The sequence below is a fragment of the Onychostruthus taczanowskii genome, unplaced genomic scaffold (genome assembly GCF_017590055.1).
Source record: "Onychostruthus taczanowskii isolate IOZ18803 unplaced genomic scaffold, ASM1759005v1 scaffold91, whole genome shotgun sequence".
Lineage (NCBI taxonomy): Eukaryota > Metazoa > Chordata > Aves > Passeriformes > Passeridae > Onychostruthus > Onychostruthus taczanowskii.
Genome location: NW_024507105.1, coordinates 692187 through 709314, shown reverse-complemented (window position 1 = coordinate 709314; position 17128 = coordinate 692187). Strand labels below are relative to the sequence as shown.

General features: G+C 54.5%; 2 protein-coding genes across 2 annotated transcripts; one reads left to right on the top strand and one right to left on the bottom strand.

Moving 5' to 3' along the window:
• Nucleotides 1-37: 37 nt before the first annotated feature.
• On the bottom strand, nucleotides 38-6431 carry LOC121347540 (parathyroid hormone/parathyroid hormone-related peptide receptor-like). Its single transcript, XM_041426253.1, has 13 exons — nucleotides 6354-6431; nucleotides 5196-5301; nucleotides 4683-4793; nucleotides 4441-4565; nucleotides 4172-4266; nucleotides 3648-3825; nucleotides 3138-3291; nucleotides 2922-2982; nucleotides 2305-2371; nucleotides 1929-2027; nucleotides 1515-1652; nucleotides 1388-1429; nucleotides 38-1143 (listed from the first exon to the last, which is right to left on the bottom strand). Exons 1-13 carry the CDS (start codon nucleotides 6429-6431, stop codon nucleotides 841-843), a joined length of 1557 nt encoding a protein of 518 aa, XP_041282187.1. The 3' UTR covers nucleotides 38-840.
• LOC121347631 (myosin light chain, embryonic) lies at nucleotides 6307-14344 on the top strand. The gene is made up of 8 exons (XM_041426425.1): nucleotides 6307-6559; nucleotides 9281-9526; nucleotides 10339-10366; nucleotides 10922-11071; nucleotides 11613-11786; nucleotides 12187-12264; nucleotides 13004-13047; nucleotides 14144-14344. Exons 2-7 carry the CDS (start codon nucleotides 9440-9442, stop codon nucleotides 13030-13032), a joined length of 546 nt encoding a protein of 181 aa, XP_041282359.1. The 5' UTR covers nucleotides 6307-6559; nucleotides 9281-9439; the 3' UTR covers nucleotides 13033-13047; nucleotides 14144-14344.
• Nucleotides 14345-17128: the final 2784 nt, after the last annotated feature.

Below are 17128 nucleotides of genomic sequence, written 5' to 3'. Positions count from 1 at the left end.
CTCGGGTGAGGAGCTTTCCCAGGCAGTGCAGGTGCAGGGCAGGGGGATGCTGGGGCTCCTGTCCATGGCAGGGGCAGAGGGAGAGCAGACCTGGCTGGGAACGGGGCCAGGGTTCCAGCCTTTCCCCCACTGCTGGCTCCAGGCTGGAATACAAGGATGGAAACAAGCCAGACAGACTCTCTTTATTCTCTTCTTAGCCTTCAATGAGATGACAGGGCCACGACACTTGCATGCAGGGGCCTTTGTGGTAATGGATGAAGTGTTGGGGATTCAAGTGTTCTCTGCACCCTTCCAGGCATAAAATTCATCCTGCCTCCTTCATCCCACCCTGTCCCACTGCCTCCCACTCCAGTTTGTAGTTGTGTGTTGGTGTTCACTCCATCCACGAGCTGCAGAGGACGAGGAAGGGCAGGGTGGGCTGCAGAACAGCCCCACGGGCACTCTGTGCTCCCCCGGCCGGAGCTGGTGTGGGGTGGGGGAGTCCGAGGCAGGACCGGGCTCATGGGATGGGCTTTGACCGCCCTGGAGAAGTCACCTCCCACCTGTGGGGGTAGGAGCGAGCACGGCGGTGTCTCCTGCTGAAGACTCAAGGCTTTGCAAGCACAGGGATCACGTCAGTCACTTGCACGTGGAGGAGAATGAGGTTTTATGGCTTGTTTTTGGGCCGGGGTGGAGGAGGAGTGAGAGTACGTGGTCCCTTTGCACCCTGGCTGCGGCGGAAAGGGAGCTGGGTTGTTCCGGCTGCTGTCCCAGGCCTGGCTCTCCGTGCCAGTGTAAGCAGAGCCCAAAGCCTGAGGATCAGCACATCTGCATGCCCAGGTGGGAAATCCACCCTCTGCTTCACAGCATGGTCTCCAGCTCCTTGTATGGCTTGGGCTGACACTGAGTGAGCTCTGTCAAATCCACCGTGTGCTCCCCCCGGGCTCTGTGGCTCAGCTCCTGCGTGGGACAGGGCAGGGGGGGCCGGGCCGGGAGCAGCAGCCCCCGGGTGCCCCCCGCTCCCCGCCCCGCCAGGCTCGTGCTGCAGCTTTGGGGGGCCTGGGAGCCCCGGCCGGTGCAGCAGCAGCTCCCGGGGCGCGCCTGCTGCCCCACGTGCAGCGCCAGGAGCCTCCGGAAATGAGCCTTCTTGATCTCGGCCTGCACCTGGGAGAGCAGAGGGGGCTGCTGTGCCCAGGGACAGCAAAACAGCCTTGCTGTACCTTGTCCTTTTCCCTTCCCTTTTCCCTCCCTTTCCCTTCTCCTTTTCCTTCTTTCCCTCCAAATCCTACTGAGAGGGATGGATCTGAGCTTTTTGCTCTGGTTATCACAGCCCGGGGCTGCAAGTTTGCCTCCCCTGACTCTAAAGGGGCTGGAACAGGGAGCTTAGCTCCTCACTCTTCCCACTTACCTCCCCATTGCAAAAGCAGTAGATAAAAGCCACAAAGAAACCCTGCCAAGAGACCAAAAGAGGTGGAGTTTGAGGTCCCCGAGCCTCCCTGGATGAACATCCCTCAATGCTGGGAGTGCCAACCCACCTGGGAGGAGTTAAAGAGCATCTCGTAGTGCATCTGGATCTGCCACAGGAGCCCGGAGACCTCGGTGTAGGGCATGGCCATGAACACCACGTAGTGGACTCCGAAAAGCGGCATCAGCACCAGCGTGGACTTGAGCAGCTTCCTGAAAGGAGAGACCTCAGAGCCATTCTCCAGGGCCTGCAGGGCAGCCCCCAGCCCCACAGTGGCCAGGCTGGAGGTGGGAGCAGGAAGAAAGAGCTCAGAACTCCAGAGCCAGGCTTCAATCCAGCAGAGCTGCCAGAGGAGCTGGCTGCCGCTATCTTACCACCCTTCCTCACTCCTCCAGCCCTTCCCACTCCTCTGCTCCTCCTCCATAACCTCAGGAAGCTCTCCTGGCTGAACAGGCAGGACACGAGGCTGTGGTGCTGCCAGCACTTGCCTGTACTGCTGCCGGGGGTCCAGCTTGCCCGTGGTGGTCTCCCAGAGCTTGGAGGCCAACACCCGGACAATGTTGAGGAAGAGGAAGAAGTTCACCTGCCAAGAGACACCCATTGTGGTGATGGGGCCCACTGTGAGCTGGGGTCTGCCCAAGGAGCCCTTGGGGACAATGACAGGCAGCTCTGGGTGAGGTGCAGGCAGGGACATGGCAGTGGTGCTGTGGTTGGGACCAGAGCCCCTGGATCCCTCTGGGCTCTCCCTGGGTGCTGGAGTGGCTGGGACAAAACTCCAGCGACCACAAGTGAGCAGCTCTGGTCTCTATCAATCCTCTTTCCTCAAAAGGAATTGGGAGATTCATGCACAGGATTCTTACCACAACTGCAGCCAGGATGGGGACCTGATAAATCCACTTCATGTTCCCTGCACTGAGGTCCCAGCACCTGAGAAGACCAGTACAAAAACTCCTTGGAGAAACCTGACACCACTGGGAAGGATGGCTCCCTGTACCCCCAACCACCCCAACACCCCCAACTCCCACTCTCCAACCCCTTGGTGAGCTTTGTGTAAATCTTGAGCTGTAGCTACAAGCATTTCTAACCATTATGGTGGGGCAAAGCAGATTTAAATGAGCATTAATGTTCCTGAGGGTTCCTTGGCCACCTCATCCCAAACTCACGTTGTTCATATGATGGCCTTTCTGCTTTTAAAATGCCTCGCTCCAAAATGTGCCCTTTAGCATCCATCTTTGTGCTGTTTATTGATCAATTTATGCTGCAAACCCACATCCACCGTCCTCACAAACGCAGAACAAAACCACTATAGCTCTGCATTACTGAAAATTCTATGAACAAGCCTTGAATGTCTATTCCATCCTGTTGTTCTTTTTGGAAAATGTTCATTTCCAAAAAGCTCTGATGCCCACAGATACTTGGCTGGCATTTGCAGCCACTCTTCCCTCCCAAAGGCCCTGGCAAAGGTGGGTGTACATACTGTGTATCTGCCAGCGAGGCCCTGACGCTGGCCCAGATGGACACAAACACAGCAGGGAGACCTAGAAGGGCAGGGACAGAGTGAGGAGCAGGGTTGGAGCATCACCTTTGCAGATCCAGCCAGTTCCTGCATCCCACTGCCCTTCCCTGGGCACTTGGTGCCGCTCAGCCATGGCCAGTGCCAGAGCTCCTGGCTGGGGCTGGGGTCTGTGCTCACCCCAGCCGATGATGATGAGCACCCACAGGTAGTTCTTGTTGGAGAGGAAGGCCATGAAGATCAGGCTGTGCAGGTAGAGACCTTCCACCAGGATCCAGTAGTGGTTGGTGGCCAGAAAATAGAGGAAGAGAGTCACCACCAACTTGCAGCCAACCTGTGGGCACATGGAGATGCCTGTGTCAGGCTGGTCCCCAAAAGCAAAACCTGGTGGCTTTTGCTTTCTGGTCATCAAAACCCAGCTGTGCCCCATGTTCTTCTTGCAGAGACCTGCATCTCCTCTGGGATATTCCAGCATCTCCTTCCCATAGGACAGGTATTCCCTGTACACAGGCCAAGGTACTCTGGCTCTGGTCTTTAGTGTGGCACCAGGACAGGGAGGAGCTGGGCAGAGCCAAAGGTGGACCTTCATCCCCTCCCCCTGAGCAGCACAGCCCCAGCCTGGGAGGATCCCAAGCACATCCCACTGCATCAGGGCTCCTAAATCCCCCTTTCCCCCCATCCACTACTTGCCAGGTGGCCCCGTTGTCCTGGCAAGGGACCCCTGAAATCGTCCTCCCGCATCCTGTCGGCGTCGCTGGGCGCCGTGCCCGAGTAGAGCACCATGTCCTTCAGGAAGATGCTGAGGGCCCGGCAGATGAAGGAGGTGAAGAGGTGCACGTGGATGTAATTCCGTGTGCAGTGCAGGCGCCTGCGGAGAAGGGATGTGACACCAACCAAACCCCAGCTGCCCAACCAACTCACCACACTTGGGCTCAGGGAATGGGGGCTCTCAGAGTGGGCTCTGGGGTGTCTGGGCACAGAAACCACATCTGGGAGCAAGTGGGGTGTCCACACTGTCCAAGAGCAGGGTGGAGAGATCGGGAGCTGGTCACACTGGGGATGACTGGAGCTTTGGGAAGTTGGCTGATGTTTGTGTTGGGTCTGGGGTCGTTCCCATTCCTTTGGGGGCTGCCCCCTCCCCAGGCTCGTGTGTGTGTGGATGATGGGATGAGTTCCTGTTCTCCCACACAGGAGGGTCTTTGGCCTCTCCTTACTTGAAGTAGGAGAGGATGCAGACAGCAACGATGAGGGAGGCCAGGGAGATGGAGTAGCCCACGGTGTACATGAGGTGCAGGCGGTCAAACACCTCCTGGAAGAGAAGGACTGAGCTCCACCTCCCTGCCAGAGCACACAGGGAGCAGGGCTGGTTTGAGGAGCAGAGAGGGAAGAGCCCCTGCCCCCAGCACTTCCCCTGGCCTTTGCTTCATCCTCCCCTGGCCCCCATCCACACCCCTTTCCCAGCACCTTTGACAAACAAGGTCACCTTCTGGTGGCTCCGGCTCTCGGAGGAGAAGAGCAGGGCACACTCTGTGTAGTTGGCCCAGGTCTTGTTGATGCTGAGAGCCATGGCCCAGGTCCCATAGGCACTGCAGTACCTGTAGGCGTGACCTGGGAACAGCAACGAGCACTGTGGTAGCAGAAGGACCCATGGGAAGCCCAGACTTGTCCCTGCACCGTGGATTGTCACCAGGGTGAGGTCACTCTCTGTCCAGGTACAAGACTTGCCTTTGTGGTTGAAGTCGTAGATGTAGTCGGGGCAAGGCACTGACACCTCCTGGCTGGGGGAGCCCCTTGGCCAGCAGATGATCCCATCCCACTCCGGAGGGCAGCTGGGGTCTGGCCAAAGAGGAAAGACACATCTCACATCTCCAGTCAGGGCCTCAGCATAACCTCTGACTTCCCCAGGTGTGTGCTGGACCAGGGGGAGGAAAACGCTGCCACAGATCCCCTGGGCTGCAGAGAGGAAGAAGCTGCAGGGGCCAGGGGACACATCCCACCTCTTCCAGATGGGGCAAGGCCCCTCCACAGCTCTCATTTGTGGTGTACATGGAGCTGTTTGGAAAACGCTGGAGCCAGTGCTGGCTGCACCCAGAGCACAGATGGTGCCATGAGCTCCACAAAGCCCTGGGAGCTGAGTGTCCTCAGCCCCATCCCAGCCCAACAGAGAGGACAGCATTCCCCACAGTGTAACCAGCTCCACCAGGAATGGCTTATCCAAGCACAGGAGAGGGACAATACCTTTGATCTTCTCCAGCTGGGCCTTTATGTCCCTCTGACACTTTTCTTTGGCCTCCACCAGGAGATAGATCTGCTCTTCTTTGGTGAGAACATCATCGGGATCAACCTACTCTGACAAAACCCAAGTGACAACCCCTTGGCTCAAGTCATGGCATGGCTATGCTCTCCCAGCCCTCTCCAGGAGAGTCAGGTTTGGGTGGCTTTGGATAGATTCAACAACACAGGGAAGAAAAAAGCTCTTCCTGCATTCCTGCTCTCATTTTTCCCTCTTCCAAGGCTGATGCTGACCCCAAGCCCCTTCCCACCCTCTCCGTGGTCATTTCTGCTCATGGTTTTGTGCAGAAATCAGTGGCCTGTCGAGCTCCTGGCCCAGCTCCCTGTCACCCAGCACCAGCAGTGCTGGGTGTCTCTGTTGCCCATGCTGAGCTCTCCAGGCCAGGTCTGGCAACCCCTGGGTAAAGTGCCCGACCAGGGCTCAGCAAAGCAGCCACTGCCCCGTGCCCGGAGCAGAGAGTGAACCCACGGCAGCTTCAGCCTCCCCATCACACCACACGTGCAAATGTCTTTGGGGGTGTTTTGGGCTAAGATGTTTGAAGGATTTTATAACCAGGACGAGGACACAGCTTTGAAAGTGAACAGGAGCTGGGATGCAGAAGGGTCACTTTCCCCAGACTGCCTCCAGTGAGCACAGCCAAATCTGACCCCAGAGAGGAGATCCAGGACTCCTGTCCATGCTCTTCCCCAAAGCAGCATCTGGGTGGGTGAACGGGGGGCTGGTCAGGGATGTGGGGCAGGAGTGGGATACTGGGGGTGCATCAGGAGGATGGGGGCCTGGCTGTGGGAGTCTCACTGGCTGTGCCCAGCTCTGCCCTCCAGCCCCTCCTGCACTGCTCGTAATCCGCCCGCTCTGCTCCCCCGACGCCTCCGAGGCACTGAACCCTGCCCTGGATGTGCCCAAGAAATGGAAAAGCCATCACTCTGCAGTGCCTCCATGGCTGCTGGAAAGCTTTTAGCAGGAGTGGAGATGCTCTCCCGTCCTGCCCAGCAGCTCTGCAGAGCGGGATGCGAGTCGGGAGCACAGCCAGCCCTGCCCGGGCCAGTGACACCACGTTAAAGCAAGGAGAGGACCAGAGGAGCCCCGGGGCCACGCAGACTTACCAGAGCCCACGCCGAGCTCAGGAGGCAGCAGCAGAGGAGAGTCACCATGATAGCTCCCACAGGGCCAGATGCCTCCATGGTGCCACCGTGTCACTCAGATGGGGACTTCAGGGACCAGAATCGCTGCCAGAGGTGAAGAGGGCTGGCGTGTTCAGCAGGACAGAGCATCTTCTGGGAGCACCTTCCTGGCTGCCAGCCCCACTGAGGTGAGGTGGCACTGGGGGCACAGCCCGTCCCTGGGAGATCAGGGCTGGGCAAGCTCCCTGTCCCTGTGGGATCCCTACAGGGATCTGCTCACAGGCTCCCCAGGCAGGGGGGTTTCTCCCCCCACCATGCTTGATCCTATTCTCTCTTTGTGTCTTGCCTGCTTTAAGCAGCTCCGGGAGCGTGTGCAAACAATTCCTGTTCGGATGGGGATGGCAGAGGTTTATTGGCTTAGCCCAAGGTGCTAAAATCCTCTTCATTCAAGGCAGATTCCTCTTCTCTTTTCAGAAACTTCTCTCACTGCTCGGTGGCTCATTTTTCAGCTGTCACAGCATTCCCCCACTGCCCCCATGCTCCTAAGTCCCTTCTAGCCCCAGACTGGTCCCAAGAAGCTGGAGGAAGGTGGGGAAAATCCCAGTGAGGTGGCTGGAGGCAGGGAGGCAGAGGGTGCAAGCACGTGAGCAGCACCTCGAGCTGATGCTCTTGCAATGGGATGTCTTTCAGACAGACGCCAGTTTAACCCTTTTCCCTCTCCAGGGGCTAGGATGTGTTTTGGGGAGATGTGCTGGGATCTGTCCTGCTCGCCCAGGCACCCACAGTGACCTCAGGGCATGTCTGCATTCAGTCTCCTCGGGAGAGGAGGCTCCATCCTGGGGCAGTGGATCTGTCCTGCTTGCCCAGGCACCCACAGTGACCTCAGGGCATGTCTGCATTCAGTCTCCTCGGGAGAGGGGCTGGAGGCTCCATCCTGGGGCAGGGGGGTGGAGGGAGCAGCCACCCGGATGGGGTCCCACACCGTCACTGGCCATCAGGTCAGAGCTGGTCCCACTGCAGCTGTCACCATCCCTTGTCACCTGCATGTCCCTGGCATGGCCCCAGGGCTGTCCCCTGCCTTTCAGGGTCATGCTGATGCCCAGCTTGCTCCCACCACCCAGCCAGTTCCAACACCCTGTGACCCCCAGCAGCCCGAGCGTCCCCCTGGGCACTCGGGGCACAAAGAGGGGAGCCCTCTTTCCCCAGGCAGGTTGTCGTTAGTGGGATGAGGCTGGAATTCAACAGCCCAGTGCCAAATCCCTGGAACAGCAACTCCCAGCCTGGGCCCCTCCCCTGGCTCATATAATCCTTGTCCAGACACAGTTCTTGCTGCCTCTGTGAGTGCCCCAATCCTGCACAGAGCAGCAGAGCCCCCGGAGCCTTCCTCGGGGTTTTCCTGGCAAGGCAGCTCATTCTGGTCCCAGCCACAAGCCCCCGTGACTGCGTGATAAGGGTCAGAGTCCTGCTGGGCTCCTGGGGGAGGGGAGGCCAAGGGAACACCACAAATCCCAAGGACAGGGCTCAGGAGGGGCTGCTGCTCCTGCTGATGGAATCAGACAGCAAAACAAGCCCCACGGTGGCCATCAGCTGAAAATCAAGGAGGGACTGGGGACATTGTCTGCAGCTGCCTGTCTCCACTGCCCGAGCCATGGCGTGGGTGTGACACCAGCTCTGCCAGAGGCTCCTCGGGATGCTGCACGGGCACCGAGGGTGAGCAAGGGACAAACAGTCAGACTGCACCATGAACGTTTTCTGAAGGCTCTGCTGGGTCTAATTTCTGACCCAGAAGCTGCTGGGGAGTGAAGATGGAGTTAAGATGAGGTTATTTTGGAGTTGATGGATGCTGAGGGGGAGGCAGCTCAGGGGCAATTTAATTCCCTTGATTTCCCAGGCGACACCTGACCCAGGCTCTGAGTTCAAACTTAGCAAAACACGTTGAGTTTTTTTGCTAAATGACTCATTATATTCTAGAGAGCTCTGGAAAGCAATGATTGCAAATGACACCCATCCAGCCCCCTTGGCCCCCCAGTCTCTGCTAGCAATGAGGAGATGATGGCACACAGAGAATTCCCAGCAGTTTGTGGCTGCTCCCTCCTCCAGAATGACCTCTGTAACTCTTCCTTTGCCCTGGTGCCCCACACATCTTGTCTAAGTTGATGGTTTAGAATGTCTCAGTAAAACCCTCAAGCCCCATTTTCTGGGATGCTGAACTTCAATGAGTTCTGTGCCTTTGTGAGTCCTCAGCTGGGAGAGGAGGGTGAGAGCAGGAGCATCTCCCACCAGAGCCTGCCCAGCACCTGGAGAGGAGCCAAATGGAGATTCCATCTGCCCTGCAGGTTTTGGAGGTGCTTGGGATGGATGGTGCAAAGCTGGGAAAGATTTGCACCGATGAATTCACTTGTGGCTTTGGCTATCATTTCCATTTCCTCATTAGCCACCCTGAGGGAGGTGAGCACCTACACTGGTCTTTTCCAGGGCCAAAACTCAGCCCTTGGGGGAGACTGGGACAAAGCAGACCCCGAGCACAAGGCCAAGGGAGTGTTCAGAGAGTTGTGAGCTCCTTTGAAGCAGCACTTTGTAAATCCTGGTCTCAAAAGGGCTCTGCAGTGCTGGCCCTCGCAGCCTGCCCGCAAACAGGCGCGTTTCGCCGTGGGTATCGTGGCAGGTTTATCAGCCATCCTGTTGCTATTTTCTTGCCTGTCCCCCATGGCCTTTTGCGTTTAGGTTTCAATGATCACTTAGCAAGCAGCCCCCATGCAGCCCACCCGGTGCAGGTGCTGGAGGGGGACATGTCCCCCCTTGTACAGCTGGGGGGGGGGCGGCTGGTGGCTCAGTGGAGCCAGGAGCCGATGACAATGGGCAATTGTCAAATTGGGGCCCCTCTCGTTTGAGTTTTCTTCCTTTTATAGTAAGTAGCAGTTGCTCCAGCAGCTGGCCTGCCTCTCCAGGGTGAGCACTGGGCTCCGTATATAAGGGAAGGAGCAGCCTTTGCCTTTCATCCCTCCGTTCATTCGCTTCCCCTCGCTGGGCGGCAGGACTCATCCCGCACCTCCGCAAATCCCAGCGCGATGCCGCTCAAGAAACCCGACCCGAGGAAGGAAGCAGCCAAAGCAGCTCCAGGCTCGGAGCCTGCCTTCGATCCCAAGAGCGTGAAGGTGAGTGAGGAATGAAGACGTCACCGTGTTTCTCCGTGCCTGTCATCTGCCAGGCACAGGCGATGAAAAGCGCTCTGCAAATGGCATTAGCCAGGCTGGAAGCCAGCCTTGGGAGGGGAAATTATCCGATTGTGCGGATGCAGCAGGCTGGGAGTGATGCTGTCCTCGCTGGGGAGATGTCTCAGTGTTGCCCACCCAGCCCTGCCCAGCACGCACTGGAGGGAACCAGGACGCTGCTCCCAGAGCTGCAGCTGCAGAATCGAACCCCCAGCTCCTGCTGAGACCCCGTGTCGGGGCCTCAGGAGCAATAAAAAGCTTCTCTGCCACCCACTGTCTCCATCCTGAAGTATTTTGTTGCCTGTGTTTCCTCCTCCACATAAGAGCATCCTTTATCCAACAGCTCCACAACAGGGCCTCACTTTTTCCATGATTCCTCAGGATACTTACATTTTTAAGCCATAGCTGTGGCAGGAGAGTTATTAAGAGCAGGCTCAGCATGGAGGCTGTTTAATCACTTGAACTTGGGATCAGGCCCTAAAATAACATCCTTTCCACCCAAAGTAGTCCTGACTGTGGTCTGAGCATCCCTCCTGCCTACCCACCCCGCTGCTGCCAGCTGTGCTCTCCACAGGGATGTCAGCTCCACAGCTGGGGCAGAAGCAGTTGGGGACACAGCACAGCCAGACATGGCATAGATATGGGACAGGGCATGGATACAACCCCCTGCCCCTAGCCTGTGGAGGGAGAGTTCCTTTGCTCCCTCCAGCAGCAGTTCACATCTCACGCCCAGCTTTGCTTCCTTCTCTTTACAGATTGAATTCACGGCAGAGCAGATTGAAGGTAAGTGCCTAGTTCAGCTTCTCTCAGAGATGGCTTTAGAAATGGGGAATCCTTTTTCCTGGTAGTTTTCAGCACAGACATAAGAGCTGAGGCCACACACATTAAATCGCCTCCTGGGGGAAAGGCCAGCAGGATCCAGAGCCTGGCAGGGAAAAGGTATTTTTCATTCATGGTGTGAGATGCAGCCTGGGTCAAAGCCAGGGAGTCTGGTGGGAGGAACAGCCTCTGGCGACACAGGGACAGCCCCAGAGAGTGGAGATCCGAGTGAAAAAGGACGATAAGTATGGATGTCCTGCAGCAAAGCCAGCTGCTGAGAGTGCAGGGATCCAGCAGGTCACCCAGCCAGCTCTGCAGAGGTGACAAAACCTGCTCGAGCAGCCAAGTGACTCATCTAAGGAGTCTGGCAAACCTCAGCCTGCATTGCGCAAGCTCACTCGGGGCTGCGACACATTCCAAGGGCACGACAGGCACGTGTGGGTCCCTTCCCTGCCTGCCAGGCACGACGGGCTTCCCTGGAGTGGGAACGGGGCCACTCCGAGCTCTTCTTCCCCGCAGAGTTCAGAGAAGCCTTCGGGCTGTTTGACCGGACGCCTGCGGGGACGATGCAGATCAGCTACGGACAGTGCGGGGACGTCCTCCGGGCGCTCGGCCACAACCCCACCAACGCAGAGGTCCTCAAGGTGCTGGGCAAGCCCAAACCAGAAGGTGACAGCAAGCTGGGGACAGGGTGGGACAAGCAATTCCTGTACTCCCTGTCAGCAAGTAGAGGGTTACATTCTCTGTAGGAAGAACCCTGAAAGGTGAAGGAAATTATGCAGACAGGCTTCATTCCTGTGTAATTCCTTCACTCCCCTTCCCCATACTGTGGATGATGACATATGGGATAGGCAGTCCTCACACAGGAATGGTGGCAAGTGATGCTTAGCAGACTCTATCCTGAACTGGTGCAAACTGGTATAACCAGACCAGTCCCAGTGCGGCCACATTACTGTGGTGACAGATGACCCACCTGATGGTTTAGTTTTGGGCTGGTATCAGGGGTCTCTGTGCAGTCCCCTGATGTTAATACTTCATTCCTCATATGGATCTTCCAATTTCGAGTCTAATACAATAGTTCTGCCTCCTCACGGGGCTTCTCCCCTGCACTCTGATGGAAAAGAGACCAAGACAGTTAATCAGGAGACCCTCAGAGGCTGAATTCAGCCCCATGAGGGTTCGTCTCTGACCCCATCTCCTCCTCTTCCAGAAATGAACACAAAGATGCTGGACTTTGAGACCTTCCTCCCCATCCTGCAGCACTTCACCCGCAACAAGGAGCAGGGCACCTTTGAGGACTTTGTGGAAGGGCTGCGTGTCTTCGACAAGGAGGGCAACGGGATGGTCATGGGGGCCGAGCTGCGCCATGTGCTGGTCACGCTGGGTATGGCTGACCTCGGGGGAGCAAGGCATGGGCCCCGAGCTCTTTCTGGGCAAGTGGCTCAAGTAGCTGGCTGGTCTCACATATCAGAGGTTCTTTTCACTCTGCTGCTCACAAGCTCTTTTAGGAGTCATTAGTCCTGAATGTGTGGCCATTTCCACCTCATGCCACAGCTTCGTGCATGACCCAGGCAAGATGGAGACTACAGGACAGCCTCAGTAATCAGACAGCTGTTGCAGTGTGGTCCTCTCTCCACCATCTCCCACCAGCATTCCCCAGTTGTGGCACACAGCTCTTCTCTAATCCCCTTCTCCTCCCTCTGGTGTCTCTGGTTATCTGGAAGAAGGGCAGGTCGTGTCAGGCTGAAAACCCTTCCCCTCACCTCTCCATCCTCCTGTTCCAGGAGAGAAGATGACAGAAAGCGAGGTGGAGCAGCTCATGGCAGGGCAGGAAGATGCCAATGGCTGTATCAACTATGAAGGTAAGGGCAGGAGATTCCTGTTGGGGCCATCTCAGACACGGCTGTCTTGTCTTAGGGTGCAAAATGCATCCTCTGCAAGGGCTCTGGTTGGACTTGATGTTTTTAATGGTCTTTTCTAATCTTAATGATTCCATGATTCTGTGACACCGGTGATCACTGGAAGGGAGGTGTGGACCAGCCTCCAAAGCCTTTCCAAAAAAGCACTGAGGCTTGTCAGCTGGGGTGGGAACAAGGTGGTTGTGCCAGTGATTTCCAGGAAAAGCAGCTGAAGGGAGCATGTTTCCAAGGAGTTCAGGGCTGTTTTATCCACAGTTTTGGCACTGTTTTGTTGCAATCTATTGAAAATAAACAAAGCCAGCATCTTTCCCAGCAGAGGCTAATTGGGAACATTTGGAGACCTGGATCACTCGCTGCTCCAAGAGGGTGAAAACTTGGAACAGGAGGTGGTTAAATTTAGGAACCCCTAAAATTGGAGACCAGTGAGGAAAAGAGGGGACCCATTTCTCTTGGCCTCAGAAAAATGGGGATAATGGTACTGGCTCATCTCCAAGGGTTGGCATCACTCTGGCCAGGTGGGGGATGGCATGCAAAAAGTGGGAACAGAAATAGGAATATTAGCCTGGCACAGCATCCCCTTCATTCCTGGGGGGTCTGGGCTGGGGGTCCCCCTGCTGCCTCTCCACCTGCTCCTCCCAGCTCAAAGCATGTCCTGACCCCTCATGCTCTCATTTCTCCTCAGCTTTTGTCAAGCACATCATGTCTGGCTGAAACAAGAAACTTCAGGTGAGTTCAGTGGCATCTCCTGCTGCTCACTCCAAAATTGGAAATCCTGCAAGTAACAGCCAGGGGCAGGGAAGCCAAACCCCAAACCTGCAGTGGATTAATGCCACAGGAATAATCCCAGCTCTGAAGGCACAAAATTATGTTCATGATAAAGAATTTCACTTGTAACTCCTGCCAATTAAAATTTATCAGGACAGCATCCCAGCTATGATGATCCTTTGTGGTCTGGGTAATTGGGTGGAGTCTCTGCTTGGAAAGAAAGAGGTGGTTTATGGTGCCACGTTTTCTAACCTGCCAGAAGCTGAGGGGGTCAACAGCAGCCAGTGGAAATCAATATTTTTAAACCTGCATCAGTGAATGACTTGATGCTAAGAAAATATTTAGTACTTAGAGAGGAAATTTCCAAACAGAGAAATATTAACATTCCCATTAATGTTACAAAGAATAAGGAAAATGTACCATGGATGTTTGTTAAAATTTTTCATGTTCCTTCAGATCTTCCTGAGGAAAAGAGAAACAGTGCTAAGGGGATGAGTTTTCCTTGAGGCTGAATTGTCCCTCTAAAATCTACTCAATTGAAAAGAAAATCCAAATTTCTGCCTGGCCCCAGCTTCCCCACCAATTTCTTATGATTTCATTATCTGTTTACCTTTTTAAACATTTCTCCTACCCCTCAGCTATGTAAAAGGCAGGAGGCCAGGGGAAAAAAAAAAAAAAAGTAAAAATGACCTTCAGATAGCGCTAAACACACAAATTAAACATTTAAAAATCTCTCTCCTCCCGAAATCTCTTTAAACATCAGAAGGTTAAAACCCAGACAGACAGAAGTCTGAGCATTGAATGTTCAGCATCCTTTTCATCTCATTTTAATCCATTTCTCTCCAGTTCCTGTTCATCAGCTCAGCAATATAGATGGTTGGGTGGCAAACGCTGACAGGAGATTTAATTCTTCACATAACTATTTGCATATAAAACTCTTTTTTAAATGGTCTTGAGTTATATCTTTTGACATTTTGGGTTCATCTGAGAAAGAATATTCTGAATACTCTCATCCCAAAGATTCTTTGCATTCAGACCTCTCCCACTTGTCTCCCAGGCTCTCAGAAATGCTTGAATCCACCTGAGCACCACGAAGAGCAAGATTCCTCCATGCATGTCCTTTCCCTGGGATGTTTTGCCTCAGCCATCGTTGGGCACCACGTGTGTGTGCCTGAACCTGGTACTCAGTGACATATCTGCAACTAGGTTTTAAACCTCAAGTTACTCTTTTCAGGTTTTCTCTGTGACATTTGTCTTATTAAAGTTCATTCCTTCCTCCCTTAAATGGTTTGTCTGCCTTGGCTTGGGTCTACCTATTGACAAGGTGGGTGGAGGAGACCCCTCAGTCTCCACCAGCTCTCAGAGGTAACAGGGTATTTCTATGGTGAAAAGGCAGGGGATGCAAAGGAAAAGTTCAGACTTGTAAGTGAGGATCATCACCCCTCCTTTGGCCGTGGTCAGGAGCTGGGCTGCAGCCTGGTCACCTCTTGCTGATGCAGACCTGGAGTCAGGAGAGCACAAGGGGCAGGCTGCATCAAGTACACACCCTTTGGTTTTGGGAGGTTCTTAATTTCCTCTCTGCCCTAAAACCAATCCTTTTCCAAAACTGTAGGCCATCCATTCTTCATCACACTGTCCCACGAGCATTCCCTCCAGGTCCAGGCTGAACAGCACTATGGAGCAAAGAGGGACCTGCTGGCCCTGCCACTGTCCCTGTCACAGAGCGACCCACAGGCACCTCTCATTCATCAATGCACTGCTTGTCCCCATTAGGAAAGGCCCTTAAAAACCCCAAAACATCAGAAAAACATGAAAAACATTCTTTGTTCTGTATCAACGAGATATCCTAAAGTCTAGTTTCGAAGGTTTTCAGAAAATTGACTCCTGCTGAATCAGCAAGGGAGAAGAAAAATGGGGCAAGAACAGGTATTTCTGGGCCAGGTCCACCCTCATGGCATGGGGTGATGCCCCACGGGGTGTGGGTAGTGTCCTGCCAGGAATGGAGCCCAGCCAGGATGGGATCCCTGGATGGTTCTTCTCCAGGCAGATGGTGTGCTCCAGCCAGGAGCTGTCTGGGGGCTGCGTGATACAAGCTGGTGACTCTCTCCCTCTTCCTACCTGCAAAGCAATCTTCAGAGCATCACCACAAGCGGTGAATAATTCATGACACATAACTCAGCCTTCCCATCAGCAGAACACCTGGGAGCAGAAAACACTTTCCTTTGATTTGTTCCTTATTCCAACGTCCTGACTCTGTCTTTGACTAGAAATCGAAGGCACTTTGCTCTGATGTGTTGACTTCAGCTGCCACTCGCTCGTTCCTGTGCAGTGACTGAGTAACAGCTGCTTTCAATTCCCACTGTTTGATTCAACTGCTCATAAAAAGCAACATAAGCTGTTTATAGATGCAAGATTAGATTTGAGCTCCTCTTTGTGCTATTCCTACAGCTTCCATTGGGCAGGATCTGGGCACCTCGTGTTTTTAATGTACTATCTGTGCTTTAACCTCCTAGAGGACCGCGGTGACAGGGCCAGAAGGGACCCTGCTTGCTGCACACTGGCTCCAGGGTTTGTCCTTGTCACTGCTGTGGCACTGACTCCTGCAGCAGAACGTGCTGTGGCAGAGAGGAACAGAGCAGAGGGGAGGTGGGGACCTGCCTCAGCTCACAGAGGAAATCCACAGCAGGGACTGGGGCCCTGGAGCTGTGATATCCCTGCTATAGCCACGATATTCCTGCTGTAGCCATGATACTCCTGTATAGCCTCGAGATCCCTACCAGCCAGGATATTCCTGCTACAGCTGTGACATCCCTGCCCTGCAAGCCAAGAGGCTGCACTCTCCCTCTGTGCACAGCACAGGCCTTGTGTTTGAGCCCCCAGCTTCCATGGTGAAAAGAGTAACACTAAATTAAAACCAAAGTGAGACCTGCAAAGAGACAGACAGAAAGCAAGCAACGGGAAATGACAGAACTGCAAGAAAAAGGTTTTCCATGTGAAATATCCAGCCTTGAAGCCCCACCCTGAGGGAAGAGCCAGCCACACTTTACTTCAACTGCAAGAAAAAGGTTTTCCATGTGAAATATCCAGCCTTGAAGCCCCCCCCCCGAGGGAAGAGCCAGCCACACTTTACTTTAGGGACCTGTTGGGTCTCTTTAAGATAAAGCAGAGCTGGTTTGTAGCAAAGCAGGTTGGAATGATGCACTTGAACAGGCACAGTATGTATGTCTGTACCTCTGCTTGTGCCTCCTTGCCTCTTCCCCTGGCAAGGCTGCCTCCCTCCCCCTCTGGAAAAGTTGAGGATTCCACAGAGAGAGCAGCTTTAGTCCCATGGACATTTATAAAAGCATCTGTGGGTCCAGTGAGTGACCCACAGGCAGAACTGCACTGGAGGACTGAGGAGCCTCTGTAAATCCAGATGTCCAAAGACAACAGCAAACACTGACCTTTTACAGTTTGGATGTTTTACATGAATTCCAGGGGACTCTGAGGAGAGGCACAAGGAGCCCCCACGCTCCGGAGAGCCTGTATCTCCTCAGGCTGTGATAAGACACATTCTCATACCAAAGAAGGTCTGGATGTCAGTTCTGTGGCCCGGGGAATGGGAGAGACAGATGGAGCCAGCTTTCATCCCCGGGAGGAGTTATCTGCAGTGCATGAGATCAGCAGGAGGGTGAATAGGGACTGTGCTCCTTGAAAGGCTCCTTCCTTGGAGCCCCAGACACAGTACACACACCACCATCATCACCATCAGCAAGTGAGGCCAAAGGCCTTCAGAGGAGGAGGCACTTCACTGTCATGCTACTCACACCCTCCTTTTGTCTGGCAAAATTACTTGGATGGACGTGGTTAGGAAACCAGGCGGCCGTCCCAGAGGACAGCACTGCTCTGCAGTTAAAATTTGTTATTTGTCTCAGGTGAAGCATTGAAGAAAGCTTTGCCTGCTCACACCCTGAATACAAAACACCTGCAGATTTGCTGCCAACTAACAGATTTGTAACTACACCTTTCAGAAGTGCAGAGAAAGAGGGGAAGGAGGCAGGCT